Source organism: Siniperca chuatsi, linkage group LG14, assembly GCF_020085105.1.
Source record: "Siniperca chuatsi isolate FFG_IHB_CAS linkage group LG14, ASM2008510v1, whole genome shotgun sequence".
Classification (NCBI taxonomy): domain Eukaryota; kingdom Metazoa; phylum Chordata; class Actinopteri; order Centrarchiformes; family Sinipercidae; genus Siniperca; species Siniperca chuatsi.
The window spans coordinates 11,002,605-11,023,779 of NC_058055.1; the positions used below are offsets into that span (position 1 = coordinate 11,002,605).

Below are 21,175 nucleotides of genomic sequence, written 5' to 3' on the forward strand. Positions count from 1 at the left end.
TCTGTCTCCACAGTTTCTTGACTAACCAGCATTGAATGAGCTGTGACCTGCAGTCGAGGCCGTAACAGAAGGTGGTAGGCAGTGGGGCAGTAAATATAAACATTTCCCTGTTAATATAAATGGAAACCATTAGTTAGAACAGATTTAGGCTCTCCTAAGGCCTCAGTATGCTTCAAACAAACAAGTGCGATCTTGTTTGTTCTCTGAAGGCAAATATGTTTCTACCTGTTCCAAATGGCCACACTCGAAGGCAGGGAGAAAAGTTGCCATCATAGCACTTCTCCTATGTCTTTGTAGTCTCGATGCAATGAATCATACAGATGGGTATAATGGCGGACACTGTTGGACTTCCCAAGAAGACGGTATTGCACTTAGTTGTCATAAAAAGTGACAGAAGTAGTTGTGTAAAGAATGAAAAAGTTCCAGTCCTGCATACTTTCTCACCTTCACACACCTGGCCAATCAGTGCCTGAAGTGGTCGTGATTGTTGGATTGTCAGTTTCTGAAAGTTACAAAAATCTTTGGATTCATTGGATCAGCCCCCGATTCTGCCGCCAGAAAGGTTTCCAACACTGTTAGATGACCAGACAAGCTCTGTGTTTGAATCATACTGAGGCCTTTACAGTCCTCTCACTCTTCAGTGGAAACCATGTTTGCATGTATCCTACTGAGGTCTGTTGGGTGCTAGAGATTCATTTGTGGTGACTAGAATATTGTAAGGAACATTTTGCTACCTTTTCTGTCAAACTCCTTGACAAAGATGAACAAGAGAGAGATATTCACAGAGAAACTAAACAGTTCTTCCTAGTGGGGAAATGGTGTCCACATTTTTCCTACATTATCCTTTAAATTTAGCAAAAGAGACTTTATAGAAGTACTATAATGTCCATCATTGTTAAGTTCAGTATGTACCTAAAATACTATGCTGACATAAAAATCTAATCAAAAGTGTCAAAGCGTTTTTATTATATGAAGTTGACAGGACCATCCAGCACACAACTACATTATCAGGTGACTTTAATGTAGCAAGGGGACACTAGGACCCATGCAGGGGCAGACGCCAATCAGGTGAGAGGTACAAAGGTAATGGGAAGCAGGTGTGAGAGACTGCAGACTGCAGTCCACACTCTTCTGCTGCTGCTTTGTTTTCTTACTACAGGTGTGGCTCTGGTTCCATGATGTTTTATGTCAATTTTAGTATTTTATTTTGTTCGGGTAATGTAAGGGTGCAAACATCCTGAGGTATTGTACTTCTTAATAATTTTATAAAGTGGGTCTGCAATAACTTCTATTGAAGGTTGAGAAGCCGAAGACATCATTGACTGTGAGCTGGTGCAAGGTTATGTAAGGTATTAACTTATTTTTGCAAATTATCAATGTTTACCTTGCACCAGTTTATTTTAGTATTGTTTGTTTTAGTATGGGTCATTTTAGTCTTATTCATCTTATTGCTGTTTTTTGTGTTGTTCATTCATAGTGTTTTCAAAGAAAATAACCATTAGACATTTAAGGTATAATCTTAAAACAGGAGTAGATGAGCAGATTAATCTGTCACCTTTTTATACATCATAATTAGGATTCTTTTATTCTTTCTTTCACTGAACATCTGTTAAAAAAAAAAAAAACTTAGCTAAGTTGAGCATTTAGAACATGAACAGGCTGCAACCCATGACAACCCACAACTGCAGAATTACTTCCAGGAAATGAAGATAAAGATTTTTATGGTTGCAAATGTGAAGTAATTGTAAATTAGTCATCTTCCATGTGGTCTGTTTCCTGTTGCCACCTGAAGTTTATTCTTTACTCTAATACAAAACAATACAAAACCATTGAGGATAGGAAATATTTGAGCATATTTTCATAAAATACCAAATGGAATAGAACAGAAAGCAGGTCCTTCTAGTGTCTCAACATTCATTCACACTTTGGTTTCTGTCAAACGTTTGTTCATTTCCTGTATGAAATTAGGCCCCATTAAAGCTACAGTAGGAGTTTCGTGTATAAAGGAGCAATGTTTAGTGTCTCCAACTTTGTTAATCAATTCAGTAGCAGAGTCAATACTTTTTTTTGTCAATGAAAGATCTTTTCTTGGTTAATAATGAGATTCAGTTTCAATATACATAGCAACACATCTCAAAGGATGATGAAATATGCATTTATGTAATTTTATGTAATCTAAAAAAGTATGTACTTGCTCTATTCTTCTATCACTCTGTTCCTCCAACACATTGTCTTAATAGTTTAACACCCACAGCCTGCTTCACACACAATGAATCACACAATGACAGCCATTCAACAGCAGGGAGGCAGATCACAAAGGTGGGCTACTCCCTATGAGTGGTTGTTTCCAGAGCCGTCAGGTCATGTCTCTTGCCTTTAATAAATTGCATTAGGAGAAGCAAGGTGGGTGGCTGAGTGGGGTTAAAGGGACACCCGCTGTCATTCATTTGTTTCACTGGGGCACGTCCTGTCAGCCTAGTTGGTTACAAAACATGCTCGCTAACATACATATGACCTACCTCTCAACTTACACTAAAGATCAAGTATGGGAGACTTTGTTTTGGGAAATATTCTTTTTTGTTTTCTTGCCAAGAGTAACTGTGTATTCAGCAGAACGCAAGGATAATTTTATAGGTAGGATTGCATACAAAGTCAATGGAAAGATGCGATTAGACACGAATTTGCCCTGGATGGCACATACTGCCACAAAGGCACATCCATGAAATTCAAAATGTTTTAATTGGGTAAAAAAACTCCACGTGTATTTTGGGGCTTTATGAATCAGCTTCATAAACATACAGAGACGAGAGGAACATAAAATGGAGAGGTGGGGTTTCTGGTGAGGTCTGAGATCAGTCAAAGGCTCAGTCACACAAACTTTCTTAGACCTTTTTGATGAGAAGACTGATACCATATATGTCCATTAAATATAACAGCTAGCCTGGCTCTGTCCAAAGGTAAAAAATGTGCTTACTAGCAACTCCCTGTCAAACCAGTAGTGAGCTTTAGAGGTGCTGGTAGGTGGATTTGGTTTACCTTTGTTTGGACAGAGCCAGGTTAGTTGTTTCCTCCTGTTCCTCCTGTTGCCAGTCATTAAGCTAAGCTAAGCAAAGTATCTCCTGGCTGTAGCTTCATATTATGAGACATGAGAGTGGTATCAATCTTCTCATTTAACTCTCAGCAAAAAAAAAGTGTATTTCTCAAAATGTCAAACTATTCCATTGGAATAGTGTTCACTCTGTTTTCTTCTAGAATTGTATTTATTCAACAATCACGTCTATGAACATAATTATTCATAACATAATGCATCAATATTCATAAATATGATACATCTGCTGTTTGTGTGTCATTGTGCATTGCATAAATTGACAGCTGTGGGTTTGTCAAAATGTTGATTTATAATTGAAAGTTAATACTACTCTTGAATGTCAACATCAGTCCCATGTCTAAAACTTCAATGTAAAATGCTGAGACTGAGACTACAGTATGGGGATGATAGTCTGTGAGTATAAACCTATGGCTGTAATTAATCACAAATGATTTATTTAAGAAATTAGTCTTTGTGACTCTGAATGTAGAGGTTATTCTGCAGCACTATGCGCACAATTTGAAAGATTTGCAGTTTATTCCACAAACATTACCTCATGACACAGATGTGTTTTGAAGGTGTCCTTCTGTGCTCCCACTCCTGGTTGATGCTCCTAACTGACTCATAGAAAATGCAGCAGAACCTCTGGTAACATCTGCATGGAGTGGAAGATGAATGCTTGTTTAATGCACCTCAGAGCTGATGGAGATTATTCCTGCCATGCTTGTATAAGTAATGTGGACCCCTTCTACTAAAGGGGGGCAGTGGCCTGGAGGGGGCTGCACAGCGAGCTTGGGCTGGGTAATTTAACTGTGTGGCCCAGGCACAAAGCAAGGCAATTAGGTGGTTTGAGCCATTTGAGCTTTGCTAATATAAAATACAATATGGACATGCACACTGTATCTCTCAGAGAGAGGCCAGGATAAAGATTAACCCATGATGAGATTAACCTGGCAGCAGCTGATCAGCCCCATCACATGATTCTTGAACAGGAAACAGAGGAAATCAGGTTGGTTGTATGGGTGCAAACAACACTACAGTGTAACACTTTATATATATATACAGTATGTATGTATGTATGTATGTATGTATGTATGTATGTATGTGTATATACAGTGCTGTGCAAAAGTGTTTTCCCCCTTCCTGATTTCTTATATTTTTGCATGTTTGTCACACTTGATGTTTCAGATCATCAAACAAATTTAAATATTAGTCAAAGATAACACAAGTAAACACAAAATGCAGTTTTTAAATGAATTTTGTTATTATTAAGGGAAAACTAAATCCAAACCTACATGGCCCTGTGTGAAAAAGTGATTGCCCCCTAAACCTAATAACTGGTTGGGCCACCCTTAGCAGCAACAACTGCAATCAAGCATTTGCGATAACTTGCAATGAGTCTTTTACAGCGCTGTGGAGGAATTTTGGCCCACTCATCTTTGCAGAATTGTTGTAATTCAGCCACATTGGAGGGTTTTCGAGCATGAACTGCCTTTTTAATGTCATGCCACAGCATCTCAATAGGATTCAGGTCAGGACTTTGACTAGGCCACTCCAAAGTGGCAAAAAAATGCAAAAAAATAAGAAATCAGGAAGGGGGCAAACACTTTTGCACAGCACTGTGTGTGTGTATATATATGTGTATATATGTGTGTGTGTGTGTGTGTATATATATATATAAAACATTTGGGGACTCATAAGACACATTTAAGTAACTGTGTCAATATTGACCCAGTGTGCGTCAATATAGCACCAACGGAATACTGTGATAGTGTTATTTCTTGTATTACTTTTGGGTTATTTATCCAAACGAAAATATGGTATGGTTGTGAACTGAATCTACTCTAGCTCTTTACATGTTACAAATAATTATGTGTGTCCTTTGCAGTCCTGAATGTCAATGTTTTGTACAACTAAAAATACATTTGTGACAGTTTTAAGGTCAAACTGGAGCTTGTTGTGTCTACCATATAACCATATTTTAGTTTGGGTAAATAACCCAACAGTAATAGGAAAAATAACAGTGGGCCAAAACAACCCATTTTGTTAGTGCTACATTGATCCAAACTGTGCTGGTTTTGACCTAGTGATTTTCAGTGTGCAGCAGGGATCAAGATATCCAGACCTTTAGTCCCTAGTGTGGGTCAAACTCCAAAAACACTTCCCATAATGCAACCAAATGAAAAATTGCCTAGTGCGAGATAATCATAACCTTGATGTCATCATCAGGGTTATATTCTCAGACTCAGACTATAAAGCTCCCTCCAGAACCACAGAAGACCTGGTACAATAAAATATTGGAGTACCCCTTTTAGGTGTATGGGGTAAGAAATAATAATAACAATAATAATAATAAAAATAATAATAATAATAAAACTTTATTTATAGAGCACTTATCAAAACAAAGCACAAAGTGCTTCACAACAAGAGAAATAATATACCACAAGAAATAATACACATAATATACACAAAAGCAATAAAATATACAATAAAGTAAACAACCAGTTCAGGTAAAATCAGGATATGCTTTCAGATAAAAATGTGTTTTGAGAAGAGACTTAAACGAAGACACTGACTCAGACAAGTTGTTCCAGAGCCTCAGGACCCTGATTGCAAAAGCTCTGTCCCCCTTAGTTTTCATCCTGGACTCAGGAACAGACAGGAGACCCCTGCCCGAAGATCTCAAACTACGTGAAGGTTCATAAGGGATTACAAAGTCTAAAATATAGTCTGGAGCCAGGCCATGAAGAGCCTTAAAAGTAATCAATAAGATCTTAAAATCAATCCTAAAACAAAGAGGGAGCCAATGTAAAGAGGCTAAAACAGGTGTTATGTGGTTGTACTTCTTGGTCCTGGTTAACAGCCTAGCAGCTGAGTTCTGTACAGTCTGCAGTCAAAGTTTTTTGATTAAGACGAGTGAACAAGCTGTTACAATAATCAAGGAGTGAGGAGATAAAAGCATGTACAACAGTTTCTGCATCACTAAGATTTAGAATAGATCGGATTTTTGCAATATTTCTGAGGTGATAAAAACATGATTGGACAAGCTTAGTGATATGTTGCTCAAAACATAAATTGCTGTCAAACAGGACACCAAGATTTCTGGCAACAGGCTTGATATGTTGTGACAGGTTACCAGTAGATGGCAGTATTTGTTTAGTGATGTGTTGGGGCCCAATAACAAGGATTTCAGTTTTATTTGAGTTGAGCTGTAGAAAATGTATCGACATCCAATTTTTTATGTCAGACAGGCAGTCCTGCAGAGAACTCAGCATACTAAGGTCAGTGGGCTTGACAAGGAGGTACAACTGTGTGTCATCCGCATAACAATGAAAAGAAATACCATGTCTGCGGATGACATCACCCAAAGGAAGCATGTATAAGGAGAACAGTATTGGTCCCAGAATTGAATCTTGAAGCACACTGTACTTGATATGGGAAAAGGATGACATAAAGTTATTAATGCTGACACAGAATTTCCTATTGGACAGATAAGATGAGAACCAGTCTAGTGCAGTGCCAGAAATGCCCACCCAGTGCCTCAGTCTATCTAAAAGAATGCCATGATCAATTGTGTCAAAGGCAGCAATTAAGTCCAGCAACACAAGAATTGAACACATGCCTGTGTCTGCATTCATTAAAAGGTCATTAGTGACTTTAAGAAGGGCTGTCTCAGTGCTGTGGTACTGACGAAAGCCAAATTGGAACTTTTCAAAGATATTATTGTTTTCCACAGCAGCAAGAAGCTGCTTAGATACAAGTTTTTCGACAATCTTCGAAATAAAAGGCAATTTGGAGATTGGGCAATAGTTATCCAGGAGGGTGGGATCAAGCCCAGGATTTTTTTAGGACTGGCTGGACACAAGCAGTTTTAAAGTAAACAGGGACGCAGCCAGTAGACAGCGAGCTCTTAAAAATAATTTGTAAAAGGGGCGCAATACAATCCATAACTTCCAATAAAAACCTAGTTGGGATTTTGTCCAGAGGGCTGGAGAACACTCTCATAAGTGACATGATATCTGTAAGTTCAGGCAGCGTAACAGCAGAAAAATTGCTCAAAGAATCCCTGAGCGGGTGATCCACATCTAAAAAGGCAGGACTGGGGGTGATATCAGATCTTATTAACTCCACCTTTCCAGCAAAGTGTAAAAGAAACTTTTCACAATCAGCAGGGGCACAAGGAGAGGCTGGGTTAACTAACTGATCCACAGTCTTAAATAGGAATCTGGGGTTGTGCTGATGGGCCGAAATAAGTGCAGAGAAATGACATGGTCTTGCATCCTTCACCATCCTATTATAAAGGAGTAATAACTCTTTCATGGTATAGTATAGTAATCTATGGTATATATTATAGTAATCTGCACTATAATAGTATTATAACAGTGGTTCATTCATCTACAAACTACAAGAAGAGCACAGTTTTTTTTTTGGGTGCTCATTGTGGTGAAGTAGAGCGGAAGGACAGGAAGCCAAGCACAGTACTTTTATTTCTCTTTTAACTAAGAGCCCATGTAATTTCCATGCAGAAAATAGTCAGTTGCAGTTTTTGCTACTCTTTTATATCTCTTTACCGTTAGTGACACTTTTGTTTATGCAGTGCAGTTTTGAGACAGTTGCTCAAAAGAACTTAATGTGATACCTCTTCTCTCTTAAGGGCCCCATATCTTCAACTTTTGTCCTTATACACCCATTAGCTGCACTGAACAATCACAAAATAACTCAAATGTGACTCTTTACAACACAGACACCCGGAAAATGTCTGATCAAATACACACAGCATTTACAGCATGACCAACCACCAGTGAAAGTCACAATTTCAGTTAATACACATGTGCTATCAAAGGAAAATACTCTCAGTTCTGCATTACTATGAGTTACATTTAAACGTTAGATCCGCTGTGTCCATCTATTTCTCTTTTCATGCATACTGAGTCCACCATGTACCAACTGCAACTTATCTCCCACATTAAAGTTCGTCATTTGTAAACCCACTGCTGGAATTTGACCACCATTATGGTTCTTGAAGCTGACATGAAATTCTGCCTCCTCTTATGAATACTCCATGTGTGTGAAAGACAGTGAGACTGTGTCCTTTTGGCAAACATCAAGCACTGTGCTGCTTGGGGGCCACAGCAAAATCTGATCTGGATTTCTGCTTAAAACATCTTGAGCCAACTGGTTTCAGCTTTTTATGACATGTTTGTTTATCTTCATCTTCATACACACATTACTATTATATTTTATTTCAGGCCTTTCTTAGTTAATTATTTGACTTCTGTGCAATGGTGGAAGAACTATTGGGATATTTTACTTAAGTGAAAAGTAGCCAAACCACAGTGTAAAAATACTCCATTACAAATCATGACCATAATCATTTAAAGTATCAAAACAAAACAAAAATACTCATTATACATAATGGCCCCATTCAGAATGTTACATTTATCATTTATAATGATTAAAATGATTACAGATGCATTAACGTGTAAGCCAAGGTGGAACTAATTTTAACTTTTTGATATGCTGCTGGGTAGACTGATCAATGACAATGCACCATATTTTAAAAGTTGCAACGAAACTAGTAACTATAGGTGTCAAATAGCGAAGTAAAAAGTATATATTTTCACAACCTCAACATCATGAATATACTGTGTCTTTAGGGGGCTGTCAAATTGTGGTGCAACGCAAGAGTTCCCTCTGCTGGACGCAAACTGGAAGCATCACCATGAAACAAATGCAGCAACTAAATGCTTCAATGACACCTAGTGTGAAAGTGATGTGTGTGAAGCATGCTTGATACACAGTCAGAGCTTTAGACCTGCATTGGCTTCAAAAGCCCCATGTTTGAGAATTCACTTTTAATTCAGTCCATTTTTTATGCTGATTATGCCATTGTTTTAAGAGTCTTGACGGTGTCTATCTCAGCATGCATTGGGCAAGAGGTAGCTTGCGTCCCAGACATGTTGCCACTGCTATTTTAGTAGCATTAGGGATAACTGTGGTCTGTGAATCTAGGTATGATTCTTTTCCTATTCCAACCCTTTTTTATGTTGCTGCACATATGTGAATATACAAAATGTACTTATATAATTTTATTGTCTTGAGCAATAACAAAGAAGGCATATATTCTGTAGAAATAGTGACTTGTGCAGAGTAATGACATGAAAACCTTTATTGTGCATAACCTTTTATTTGTTACTATAGTTTTGCTATAGCTTTTAGTACACCTTTGGTGGTAGAATAAAAGAAACAAAACAAGCTGACTTGTCTATTTGAAAAATATAAAGACATCTTTATTACAAGTACTACTTTGCAAGTAATTCTGAGCAGCGTAACATCCGAAAATGATGGCAACACAAAACAGAAATGCATTGCGGACACAATCATTGTTAAAAATGTGACATCAAAGTAAAAAAAAAAATAGTATCACAGTTGAATTAAGAAAGAAGCATAAACATAGCCTACAAAGGCCCTAAATGCGTGTGTTTAGACAGTGTGGAAGGCATGTACACTATTCGTACATAAAATATTCAAATGGAAGCAGCTTTGAAAAAACACACAAAGCTAAAATATTCTGTCATACCGCATTAACACATGCGTACTTGTACAGGAGGAGAGCAATGTCTAATTTAAACCCGCCAGGATTGTTACAGTGAATATTTACTGTGCATAACATTACACTTGTTCTCACCATATACTCTCTTGGCAATGTCTGCCCATCAGTTGTTACTTGAACTGCATAAGAAACGTGTTACTCATTCAACTGCAGTATCACTCTCACTACAAGGCTGCAGTGCTAAAACCCCCGCCTTGTCCACATCATTAAACAGACTTTGCAAATTAGCAGTTAAAACAGTCACACGTCTTTTTAGGCTGTAGGGCAGATTAAGCACTGAGTGAAACTGACTTTTTTCAAAGGTCTTCAAGTGATGAACAATCATCATAATCATGTTAAGTATTTGTCGTATTGCTGTCCAAGGAGGAAAAACTCTGATATTGCACTGTGTGGGAGTAGAAAAGAGAGCTGCTTTGCTATAACCAGGTGAACCTCACATGGGGGTTTAGTACACATGTCTTAATTCTATTTAAAGGTACTGAAGGTATCGGAGATTAGCATTTCTAGCAGGAAAGGCAGTGTTTGAGCAGTTATTCATTATTATTACTCAATAGCCATATCAGCCACCTGAATACCTGTCTAGGTTACATACTATATCTATAGTTGAGCAAACTGATATGACTGATATAATCCAAATTAAAATAAGGGGGTGAACTGACAAAGCTGCAACATTTTCACTCTTTAATGCATCTGCAGCATAATAAATCAAAGCGTAGTCAAAGCGCTCTTGAGGGAAGATCTCCACTTTTGTGTTTAGAAAAACAATAAGATGCAATATAAATCTATAGGAAGTATCTGTTTTTCTTTAAAAATAAAAATACAAAACCTCAAAATTAATATTTATTCAGCCATTAGCGAAATGATAATTTATATAGATAGAATCTTATTTACAAAGGAGACCTGATCAAGACAACAGATTAAAAAACTGCCTGTAACCTGCTCTTTTTAATAGCCATTATAATAGAAAATGAACACTGTTCACTGTTGCAGTTGTTTGCAATGTTTTTCATTTGATATCGTCATGATTTATTTCCCCCTTTGATAGCATTATGAAACAATGGTGTTCAAGGTACAGTGGTGAGAATGAGGTACATTTTTAAAGAATAGTCCAATGCTCAATGAGAGGTTGATTTCATACAGTCTCATTTATTTAGAAGGGTTGTCATGGCTTCTACTCTAAAAAATAATATAACAGAAAATAAAATCATCCCACATAGAGTCAACCACCAACCACCAAACCAGAGTGAGTCACAAATCATGTGAGAAAGGTCTATTGAGTTGTTACCCTGTGAAAGTGAGAGTTCATGGAAACAGAAGACCCATAGCCACAGGAAGTGACATCACCAGTGACAAAAGCCATGGCGCTGATTTGAACATTACACTGATTGCAGAGCAGATTGGAAGAATCCCTGCAATAGAGCAGAATGTGAGTTTAGATATTGTTTCAGTTGGAGTTTGGAGGAAACAAAAATCCAAATAAGCTGAAGTGAACTCTACTCACTGTGATGGACGGCCATGCTGTTCTCCTTCCATCTGTCGCCCTGGTAAACCCTGCAGGTGTAGGTGAAAGGCCTCTCATCAGCCAGCGGGGCCCAGGTGAGGCGGCACAGATTGGGAGTGACCAGGCTGACGTTGCTCCTCCTGCGGTCCTCTGTAGACACATAGGCGACGGCATTGGGATAGGTGCTGCCCACCAGCCGGCTGTCCTGCCGATACTCACAGTAGGGGCCGGGGACCTGGTAAGTGGGCGGAAACTCACAGTCCACCCTGACGTTTCGCTCCAGGTAAGTTAGACACGGAAACATCTGAGGCCCACGTGGAGTGAACAGAAACGTAGTCAATGAGTTCACTGAAAGAGATGCAGACAGGATGTGAATCGCACACTTTTCTCTTTTCCAATGTGAAATGAATACAGCAAAATACAGAGGAATCCTGAAGAAAATTCTGCTGCAGTCTGCAAGAGAACTATAATATTGTAGAAGATTAATTTTCCAGCAGCACAATGATCCCAAACAGAAAGCCAAAGCTTCACAATGACTTAGGTCCATATTTAGTAGAGACACCTCTAGCAGCAATGACAGCCTTGAATCTACTATGTGGACAGGTCTGTATCAGTTTTAAAGATCTGACACAGCAGTTTTTAAAAAATGTTTTATGTCAAGCTCAAGCTCTGTCACATATGGATCATGAGTGAACAGCCATGAATCATTCATTTTGTTCAGCTCTGGATGCTGACTTGGCCACTCCAGAACATTAACACTGCTGTTTTTAAAGAAGATACTTATATAACACCAAAATGTTCAATACTGAATCTGTAAAAGATTATGAAATAAATAAACATATGAATATAATGTGTAAAATACATAAACTAACCAACAACTCATTATTATGAAATGTTATTGAATTACTCTTATTGGATATATATTTAATTTCAGTATAGAAATATCTGTTTTTATTTCTTAATGCATATTTCATTATGGCACATTTTATTTCATAATGTCATTTGTCATGACAATGATGTTGTCACCGCCCTCTCACTTTTCAGCCAATCACATGCGCTCTGCCTCTCTTAAAGGGACATTTCACCCGAAAATCAAAAATACAAATTTTTCCTCTTACCTGTAGTGCTGTTTATCCAGCAAGATTATTTTGGTGTGAGTTGCTGAGTTTTGGAGATATCGGCTGTAGAGATGTCTGCATTTTTTTTATATAATAGAACTGGATGGCACTCGGCTTGTGGTGCTCAAAGCACTAAAAAATAAATTAGAAAAACTCAACAGCAACCTCTCTTTCCAGAAATCATGACCCAATTACTCAACATAATCCACAGACCTTGTTGTGAGCAGTTTCATGTAGGAACTATCGGTAGAAAGAAAATAGTTCCTACATGAAACTGCTCACAACAAATCTGTAGATTATCTTGACTAACTGAGTGCAAAAACAATCTAGATGGATAAATAGAACTACAGGGAAGAGGAAACATATGTATGTTTGATTTGGGGGTGAACTGTCCCTTTAAAATAGCAACCTGCAACAACTGCTACCAAAATGGAGCCAGTTAGCTCATTTTAGCTAGAGCAACAACAATGTGAAAGTAATTCTGAATCAACGAACAAGAGGCTGCTGCTTCAAATAAGCACAGCTAGAAAAGCTAGTGTTAGCAGTTTTAGCTAGCTCCTGTTGGTTTGAGAAACCACAGAGAAAGAAAATGTGTCTTTAGAATTCAAAACGCTGACAAGGTTAACTCTGAATTAACCAGCTAACTAACACTGTCTCTTAAACTTTAATGCTGAGTATTAAACCACACTGAACAATTTCAGACAATTATTAATGTAATTATTTATTTCATAATTATTCACTTATTTATAGGCTATATTCAATATTGAACACTTTGGTGCTCCACAGTACATTTGTGTCTTATAGCCTAAATGTTATTCATTTTGGTCTTTGCAGATATAAAAAATGAACATGAAAAAGTCCAACTGTGTGATGGCACTGTAATACAGAGCTTTTGTAGGATTAACCTACTTCTCATTTCACTCCCTTCCCATCTCCCATTCAGTTCATTGTAAAAGTATCATTTGGGTTGAAAGTAACTACATCCTTTTGTATTTGGATTACATAATCCTAATGAAACTTTACTGAGCTCTGTGGTGAAACTGGTTAATGACACCTTTTGCTGCAGTATTACTGATCTGTCTGTCATGGAGGACCGGACTCAGATTGTCTTGAAATTTTATTCACGATAAAGGAATTTTATTAGGTTTTCATTTTTGCAACAATTTATCTTTTTGATGTAATATATATATATAAATGAGTGCACAACATCACATGAAATCACAGCCATATGTTTCTTTCATTTAACAGTGACATGCCAGTCTGAAAATAAAAAAAAAATAATAATACAAAAGAATCACACATACTGTGAGTTTGATGCGTTATCATTATCCTGCCAAAGAGGAGACAGGCCGTGGCGAACAGTTGCAGCTCCATGGCGATTGGGATCTGTCCGATGAGATCAATAACCTTCACACCACGTTATGATCTGGCAGAGTTCAACATGGGACGTCATGACAAAGTTGAACATGCAGCCCCACAATACAATCAGTGATTAATGCAGAAAAACACACGATGCTTATAAGCTATAGAGACACAAAGTAAACATGCAACCTTTAACTGCACCATACACGAGTCTGTACTGTATCAACTAGCGCAGTATTAGCGGACCTGGAAGTGATGTTCTGCCTGCAGCCCAAATGCAGATAGGACTACGCCCATGCAGTGTCTTATGCTGCAGCAGACTGCCGAGCTCCACTGTATATGCGCACATTTACTGCAGGTGAACGAACCGGACAGCCATGCGGACATGCTTCTGACACATGCAAAACCGATCTGAAAATATCAGATTTTCCATATTGATATGTCTAAGGCTGATGCTGTACTCAGCAGTCTTACCTGATGTTTGGTTCCTGTCCGGAGGTTGAGCTGCGTCGGTATGCGGAGCAGCATCAGCAGAGCAGCACTGACTTTTGACTGAGGATACAGTTATTGCTCCGTCCTCACTTAAACACACACGCATACACATCGGCTGTTATACCAAAAAGACCCTATCCTCATTGCGCTGTTCCCCGATCAGTGATCAAGAAGCAGCCCAATTTTGCGAGGAAATTAATTTCACTTTCCTTCCAAAGTTGCCGCTCTGACCAGAGATTTCATGCTCATTACCCCGTCATGTGTGACTCAAGCTTAATAAGGAGATGGTAAAGTCTTTACATTGGAGTTCCTACATTTAAAAGTTGGGGAACTGGAACTTGGCAAGCAACCAATCAATTTGCTTCACATACTACATACATACTACCACTACTCTTATCCAGATACTTGTTTTGGGGGAAGTGTCATATCTTGGTGCAAAATAAGAGTTCCCTCTGCAGGAAAAAAACTGGAAGCGCCACCCGCTTAAATATGGCAAATACAGCAATCAATGTTTTGGTGACATCTAGTGTAAATAGAAAGGTGTGGGTGAAGAGTGCTGGACACATGCTCAGACATCCAAGCCTATGGATTCAAAATCCATAAACATAATAAAAAAAACCCATAAACTTTAATTCTAAATTTGTTCCATCCATGTCCCACACCACTCATTCACTTCAGGCCTGTGGAGGGTTTTACATTATTCAAAGTTAACATGATTGACCTATACCTCTGCAGTAGTTTCTCCACTGCAATTATGTTCACATTTGAGACAGAGTAGTATCAGCAAATTATATTTCTCTCATAACATTTTCTTTATTGTTGTTTAAAAATTGGACATGCATGCATGCACTGTAGGGATTTTCAACTGTGAATGAATGCCAAAAGACCAAAACACAGGGAACTTTTATTAAGCATTAACTGCATTTGTTACTACAGTTTTGCTAAAGAATTTAATATACATTTGGTGGTAAATTAAGTAAACAAAAATCTCACTTTTCTTTATATGAAAAATACAAATATAAGTTTTTCTTTGCAAGTAATACTGAGGCCAAACAGCCAATCTAGGTGTGTTAGGATACTTGATCGATAATATCAGTTATTGCTTATCTCTCTGGATCATATAGTCTGCGGTCTGGACCATCAAACTCTCCAAGAACTTGGCAGACAGCAGACTCTGCAAACTCTCAACAGCAGCATGATGCTTTAAGAAAAATATAGCATTCTAATTTTTCAATATGTTATATTAATACCTTTCTTATCAACACAGAAATTCCAACAATGCCAGATATTAAGGGTTTGCCTATTTTTCTAAACATTAAGATCTAAATATGACAAATACTTTGTGCATTAAGATGCATGTAACCATTGTTGGTGATCAGGTGTACTTTGCCCCTGTCTCGGCCAAAAACCTGCCCCCAGTCATGCCACAGTAGGAGAGAACCCAGAGAGAACCAAGTCCCCCTCCAAAACATGCCACATCAGGCAGAGTAACAGTTTTATAAAGGGGAAGAGAGATTCCAGACAATGAACACACAAACATGGATGAGGATTGCTTTTCTAATACGAAACTACACTTTTCTTTGATGGACCTTAAGGAAAAGATACTGGAAAAATGAACAATGTAGGGCTTTAAAAGGTTGTGACTTAATCAATACTTTGTGTAAAGATAGTATAGTATAGTAGTATAGTGTACATCATTGAAGAAGAATAGGTGATAACTCTGCATTTCATCTGCAGTGTAGCAGCATCCAGCAGAGGAGCAGCAGGGATCACAGCTGCAGAATCTCTAATGAATACTTTTGGCAGAGATCACTACACCTGCTTTCTCTGCCTTTGATAGTCAAAAGGGAGGAGACAAAATTGTAAAAATATGTAGTGTTGATATATTCAATAAAATACAGCGTAAAGCGGCAGAGATCCTCTGCTTTCATTGTGGGCTGTGGTTTGTGCCTTTCAGACACCTCTGCAACACTGTCAGTGTCCTGGGAGACTACTTCAGTATGGCAGTTGTTCAGCAACCATCCACGAAGAACCTTGACAAAATGGATGAGCAGTGCGAAGAGGATACAGAGGACACAGTGAGAGGATACAGAGGATACAGTGGGTCTAGCTCAGTGAATCTGACACAATGAAATTCTTGTTGTTCTTAATGTTTTTTAGGTGTTGTTTAGATAAACATTTTGTCACATTATATATTTATTCAACTATACACTGCCACTATACACTGCTACTGAGAGGCTGGCAGTGCTGGCTGGGTACATCTTTGCTGGCTGGCGACGGATCTAATCACTGCAATCGGTAGTAATGTAATGTCAGTCTGTCAGTCCACCACTTTGGTCCAGACTGAGACATTTAACAACTATTGGATCGATTAACATGAAATTTTGTAAAGACATTCCTGGTCCCCAGAGAATGAATCCTACTGACTTTGGTGATCCCCTAACTTTTCCTCTAGTGCCACCATGAGGTTGACATTTGTGGTTTTGAGTGAAATATATTAACAGCTCCTGGATGAATTGCCATGACATTTGGTACAGACATTCATGTTTCCGTCAGGAGGAACTGAAATAACTTTGGTTCTAACTTTGACTCCTGACCCCCGCACCATCATCAGGTCAAAATTTCAATTTGTCCAATAATTTGGCTTACAATTAAATAGCTGCAAAACTAGTGACATTTCCATCAACCTCAGCTGTACTTTGTGTTTAGTGCTAATTAGCAAATGTTAGCATGCTGACTTTAGCATTTAGCTCAAAGCACTGCTGTGCCTAAGAACAGCCTCAGCATGGCTGTAGACTTTTAGTCTTGTTCAGTATGTGTGAAAATGACATGCATCCACACATGCATTTTCAGGTTATTTTGAATTTAAAAAAATCTTTCAGGTGAGCCAAAATAGAGAGAAAAAGATGCGTTTTTCGAATTTTGTCGCCAGTTGACATTGCCCTCTTAATAGTCTAATTTTGGCACTTTTACTGCTTTCATGATAAGCCTATTAGTTTTTCTTCATGATGTGTTTTTTATTTTATGCAGATGTAAATGTACTATTATAGATTTTCAATACATTAGTTGAATCGATTTGTCTGCATTTTTGTATTTAATATGTATATATTTTAATTTATGTTGGTAAAAGTAGCTGAGAAACTGCTGACACGTATTTTACTTCTACACTGAATGAGGAAATGTAGAACAGCTGCTGAGGTGTCTCAGCTAATCAAACCCTCATCACAACATTTCCTTTTTCTTTCTTGTTCAGCAGCCTGAATTCAATCTTTTAATATGGGGCCAGAGATTTGTGTACTGACATGTGATCCTGTCCTCTGGTAAAACAGAGCGTAAAAATCAATACAAATCCTTATACAATACTGAGAATTGTTCCCAAAGTCCACTGGAGCAGCATTTTCTCCCCCTTTCTCTCTCCCCCTCCCCTCCTTCTCTGTCCCCCTCCCTCTCTCCTCTGTTTCTTCTATAAGCCGACCTCTACTGTATCTACCCCTGGCATCACACTGCAGAGCACTGAGGAAAGCTCAAACTGCATCAGACAAGGTGAGAATGATTCATATACTATTATTTGCTGGATCTGAGCTGTGGTAAAATATCCAACTGTGTCATACACTATAGTTTTCTTTTAGTCTGGATGAAATATTTGGTTTAACACTGGAGTCAGCACTAAAGCAAATATTTAAATCGAAGGCGAGAGTATGTTTGAGCAAACAAAATATAGCTGAACATACTGAATACAATTAGACAAATAATCAGTCTGTGTTCTCGTGAGAGGTTAAGCAGAGAAATGTGTCAATGTTGGCAATTCACCAGTGAAGTTTGCAGTTCATCTCTTTGGTGCGTAAACAGTGAGGCTGTATTGCACTCAGTTGTTCTGTGTTATGGTACAGCGAGTTTTCCACATTAACCTATGGGTTCTCATAGAGCTGCAGAAGTGTGGTATTCAAGTCTCTGAAATCTGACCCCGCTCTTTAAAGCATAGTCAGCTTTATTAGATTTGAACCTCAGTAATGTAAAGACAGGAAAACAAAATAAATAGGCTAGCTGTTTGGTTCTGGAGTATAGCCTGGTGTTAGTTTGCTCCGACTCTGTTTATTCAGTATCTTCGTTCTTTGTTTTTTTTTGCAGGAAAGTTGGGAGAATGTTCTTCCTCGCTACAATTTTACTTTTTGGTAAGATCAGTTATGGTTTACATAATCTTCTAATATTAGTTTTTTTCCTTTCATTATTTCTGGCATTGTTGACCATGCAGTAAGTTTATAAATTGGTGTTTTGAATGGCTCTGGTAAATATCTGATCATCTCTTTGTGCTACTACACGTAGGCTTAGCGTCAGCCCAGAAGGTCATTCAGTTGCACTACTGCTCTATAGATGAGCACCACCTCAGGATGGATTGCAAATATGCGGTTCCCCCTGAGTCACCAGAGCCATTTTGCAAGTACACACAGGGTGAAAGACTCTTTGACACCACCGACCCAGATGAGGAGCAGCATGCACCCTTCAAGAAGCGCGCCAAAGTCCGCATCTTTCCAGGCAACAACTGTCGCCTGCTGTTTAAAAACCTGCCCGATGGAAAGTCCAACTTCACCTGCAACATCAAACTTCCCGACTCCCCTGTCACAGCGTCCAAAACCTCAGTGGTTGAGAAAAGTAAGCTGTGCACATCCTGTTATTTTACACGCAAAAAACAATAACATTTGAGTGACTGCCAAACAAAATGCTCTTCCTTCTGAACCTGCATTATTTTTCTTATTGCAGAGCTCCTCCTCCCCTGCTCAGCGTGGAGTGTCCTATTACAAAGCTGCAGTGGCCTACTGCTGACCTTGATGACACTTCCCATGCTGCTGGAAATTCACTGGCTGTGAACAAGGCGCCAAACTGCTGCATACATTAACACTGCATCCATAATCATCTGGTGACAACTTTTAGACTCTTCTGAAGTGTGTGTATGCACAAAGTGCAATGAGTTGAATTGAATGTACGTACAGTATATATTTGGTATGTCACAGGCCTGCTTACTCTGCATCATGCACTCAATACTAAGCACACGTACTACTGAATACACTTTATACTCTACAGTACTCTCACATATAAATAGCTGTTGAAATGTACAATAGAAATCTGTTGGATCCATGTTGATTTCAGACAGACTTGCCCAACAGGGTGATGAGTAAAGAGCATGAATGTGACTTTGTCCTAAAATCTAAAGTCTATATTCTATCATTAATATCTACATTTCAAATTTTAGTGATTTTATTCAATGTAATGGGAGATATTGAGCTTTACGTTCCAGTTGTAATAACAAGATAGGAAGAACTATCTATGAGGATGCAAATAAGAGGGATTTTAAAGAGGGATGAAAACTGCTTCTGCTATACCATCTAGCGACTGAAATTTTCCCAGCTCAAAAGTGATGCAACGCTGCACTCTGCAATGTGACATTATTGCTGAGTTTCATCACTCTTTAAGGTGAGCAGTCTATTTTGCCTGACTGAAATCTGTCCCGTGTCTCTTCTTGGCTGCCAAATGCAGAGGGCACACAGGTGCTCTAGTGGAAGATTGTGTTGTATTTGTCAATAAGATCTGGGAAGGGCAACGAAGATAGCTTTGGCAGGGTTTAATATAATGATAAGCAGAGAAACAAAAACTTTACAGCATGAGCAATAAAGTCTATTCTATTCTATTTTATTCTGAGGAGACGATGTATAAAGTCCCTCAACTATGGTGACAAAGAAAACCAAAACACAAACTCAGTTTTTATTTTGCCTTTCACTTGTGCCTGAGACACATGATCCATGTTCAGCCAAGGCTTGCTGTCATTAATATACAGTATGTCTCTGAGCACTATAAGTTTAGTCAGATCCACATTGATGGTTCTATTTATAAATTTACACTGAATATGCTTTATATGATGCAATGTTTTCTCTGATAATGTCACAGATTTTTACTTATGTATATAGTTAAGTAGGTGGCGTGTAGCCGAAGCACAATCATTTAATTGCACTGAAAAGCACTGCTGTACTATGTACTGTATAATGACAATAAACTGAAACTGCATCAACAAAGAATAACAATGCTCATTAAATAAAACCAACCAATTAATTATGTGCTCTAACAAGCATGTCCACATTTACTATGTGCATTGTGCTGAAGGTGCTGTTGATGTCCTGTAGAGGGTAGCACTGGGTCAAACTGAATTGTACTTCAAAGTGTCAAAAAGAAGAAGGACACGATGGCAGGGATTACAGTCACAAGGAAATCCCAAAGTTTAAAATTCCATATAACTGCACACACAGGCAAAAAAAAATTACATCGCCACTATCCTCAACAATGGATATAGCATAATGGTGATTTGTCTGTGCAGAGCAAATGTTTTGTCCATGTGTTCACTTTACCCAAAACTGATAACGAGTGCTAAATCACTATGCATTGTGTCAAAGTAGTTTCATTGCAAATTTATATAAATGTATTTAGCAGACACTCTGGCACCCATAGATACACCATATCGCCAAAAGTGTGTGGACAGCCAAATAAAGTATGTGGACACCTGAACATTACACCCATTTGTAATTGTCTAACATCTCATTCTAAAACCATGGGCTGCTATAACAACCTCCACACTTCTGGGAGGGTTTTTCCAGAACTTTTAGGAACCTGGCTGCTAAGATTTACTCTCATTCAGCCACAAGAGCACCAGTGAGCTTAGGCATTGATGTTGGCCTCACAGTCTGTGTTCCAGTTCATCCCCAAATGCGTTTAAATGGGGTTGAGGGCTCTGTGCAGACCAGTCAAACTGGGAAAACCATTTCTGTATGGACTTCACTTTGGGGGCATAATCATGTTAAACCAGGACAGGGCCTTTCCAAAAACTGTTGCCACAAAGTTGGAAGCACACTATTGTCTATAATATCATTATATACAGTATGTTGTAGCATTAAGATTTCCCTTTAATTGGAAATAAGGCCAAATTGTGAAAAACAGTCACAGATGAAGTACAGTAT

The 21,175-nt window shown here is 38.3% G+C and overlaps 2 protein-coding genes across 5 annotated transcripts; one reads left to right on the plus strand and one right to left on the minus strand.

Moving 5' to 3' along the window:
• Nucleotides 1-10,827: 10,827 nt before the first annotated feature.
• On the minus strand, nucleotides 10,828-14,508 carry si:ch211-215c18.3. Of its 3 annotated transcripts, none has more exons than XM_044223797.1 (4): nucleotides 14,157-14,508; nucleotides 13,625-13,746; nucleotides 11,203-11,550; nucleotides 10,828-11,110 (listed from the first exon to the last, which is right to left on the minus strand). In XM_044223797.1, the coding sequence occupies exons 2-4, from the start codon at nucleotides 13,692-13,694 to the stop codon at nucleotides 11,004-11,006; spliced, it is 525 nt and encodes a 174-aa protein (XP_044079732.1). In that variant the 5' UTR covers nucleotides 13,695-13,746; nucleotides 14,157-14,508; the 3' UTR covers nucleotides 10,828-11,003. The 3 variants fall into 3 exon arrangements, with proteins under 3 accessions (XP_044079732.1, XP_044079733.1, XP_044079734.1); XM_044223798.1 differs by lacking the exon at nucleotides 14,157-14,508 and adding an exon at nucleotides 13,929-14,073; XM_044223799.1 differs by lacking the exon at nucleotides 14,157-14,508 and adding an exon at nucleotides 13,872-13,890.
• Nucleotides 14,509-16,129: 1,621 nt separating this feature from the next.
• Nucleotides 16,130-20,285, plus strand: thy1 (Thy-1 cell surface antigen). Of its 2 annotated transcripts, none has more exons than XM_044223800.1 (5): nucleotides 16,130-16,274; nucleotides 17,645-17,717; nucleotides 18,303-18,346; nucleotides 18,498-18,824; nucleotides 18,933-20,285. In XM_044223800.1, exons 3-5 carry the CDS (start codon nucleotides 18,316-18,318, stop codon nucleotides 19,037-19,039), a joined length of 465 nt encoding a protein of 154 aa, XP_044079735.1. In that variant the 5' UTR covers nucleotides 16,130-16,274; nucleotides 17,645-17,717; nucleotides 18,303-18,315; the 3' UTR covers nucleotides 19,040-20,285. The 2 variants fall into 2 exon arrangements, with proteins under 2 accessions (XP_044079735.1, XP_044079736.1); XM_044223801.1 differs by lacking the exon at nucleotides 16,130-16,274 and adding an exon at nucleotides 17,476-17,494.
• Nucleotides 20,286-21,175: the final 890 nt, after the last annotated feature.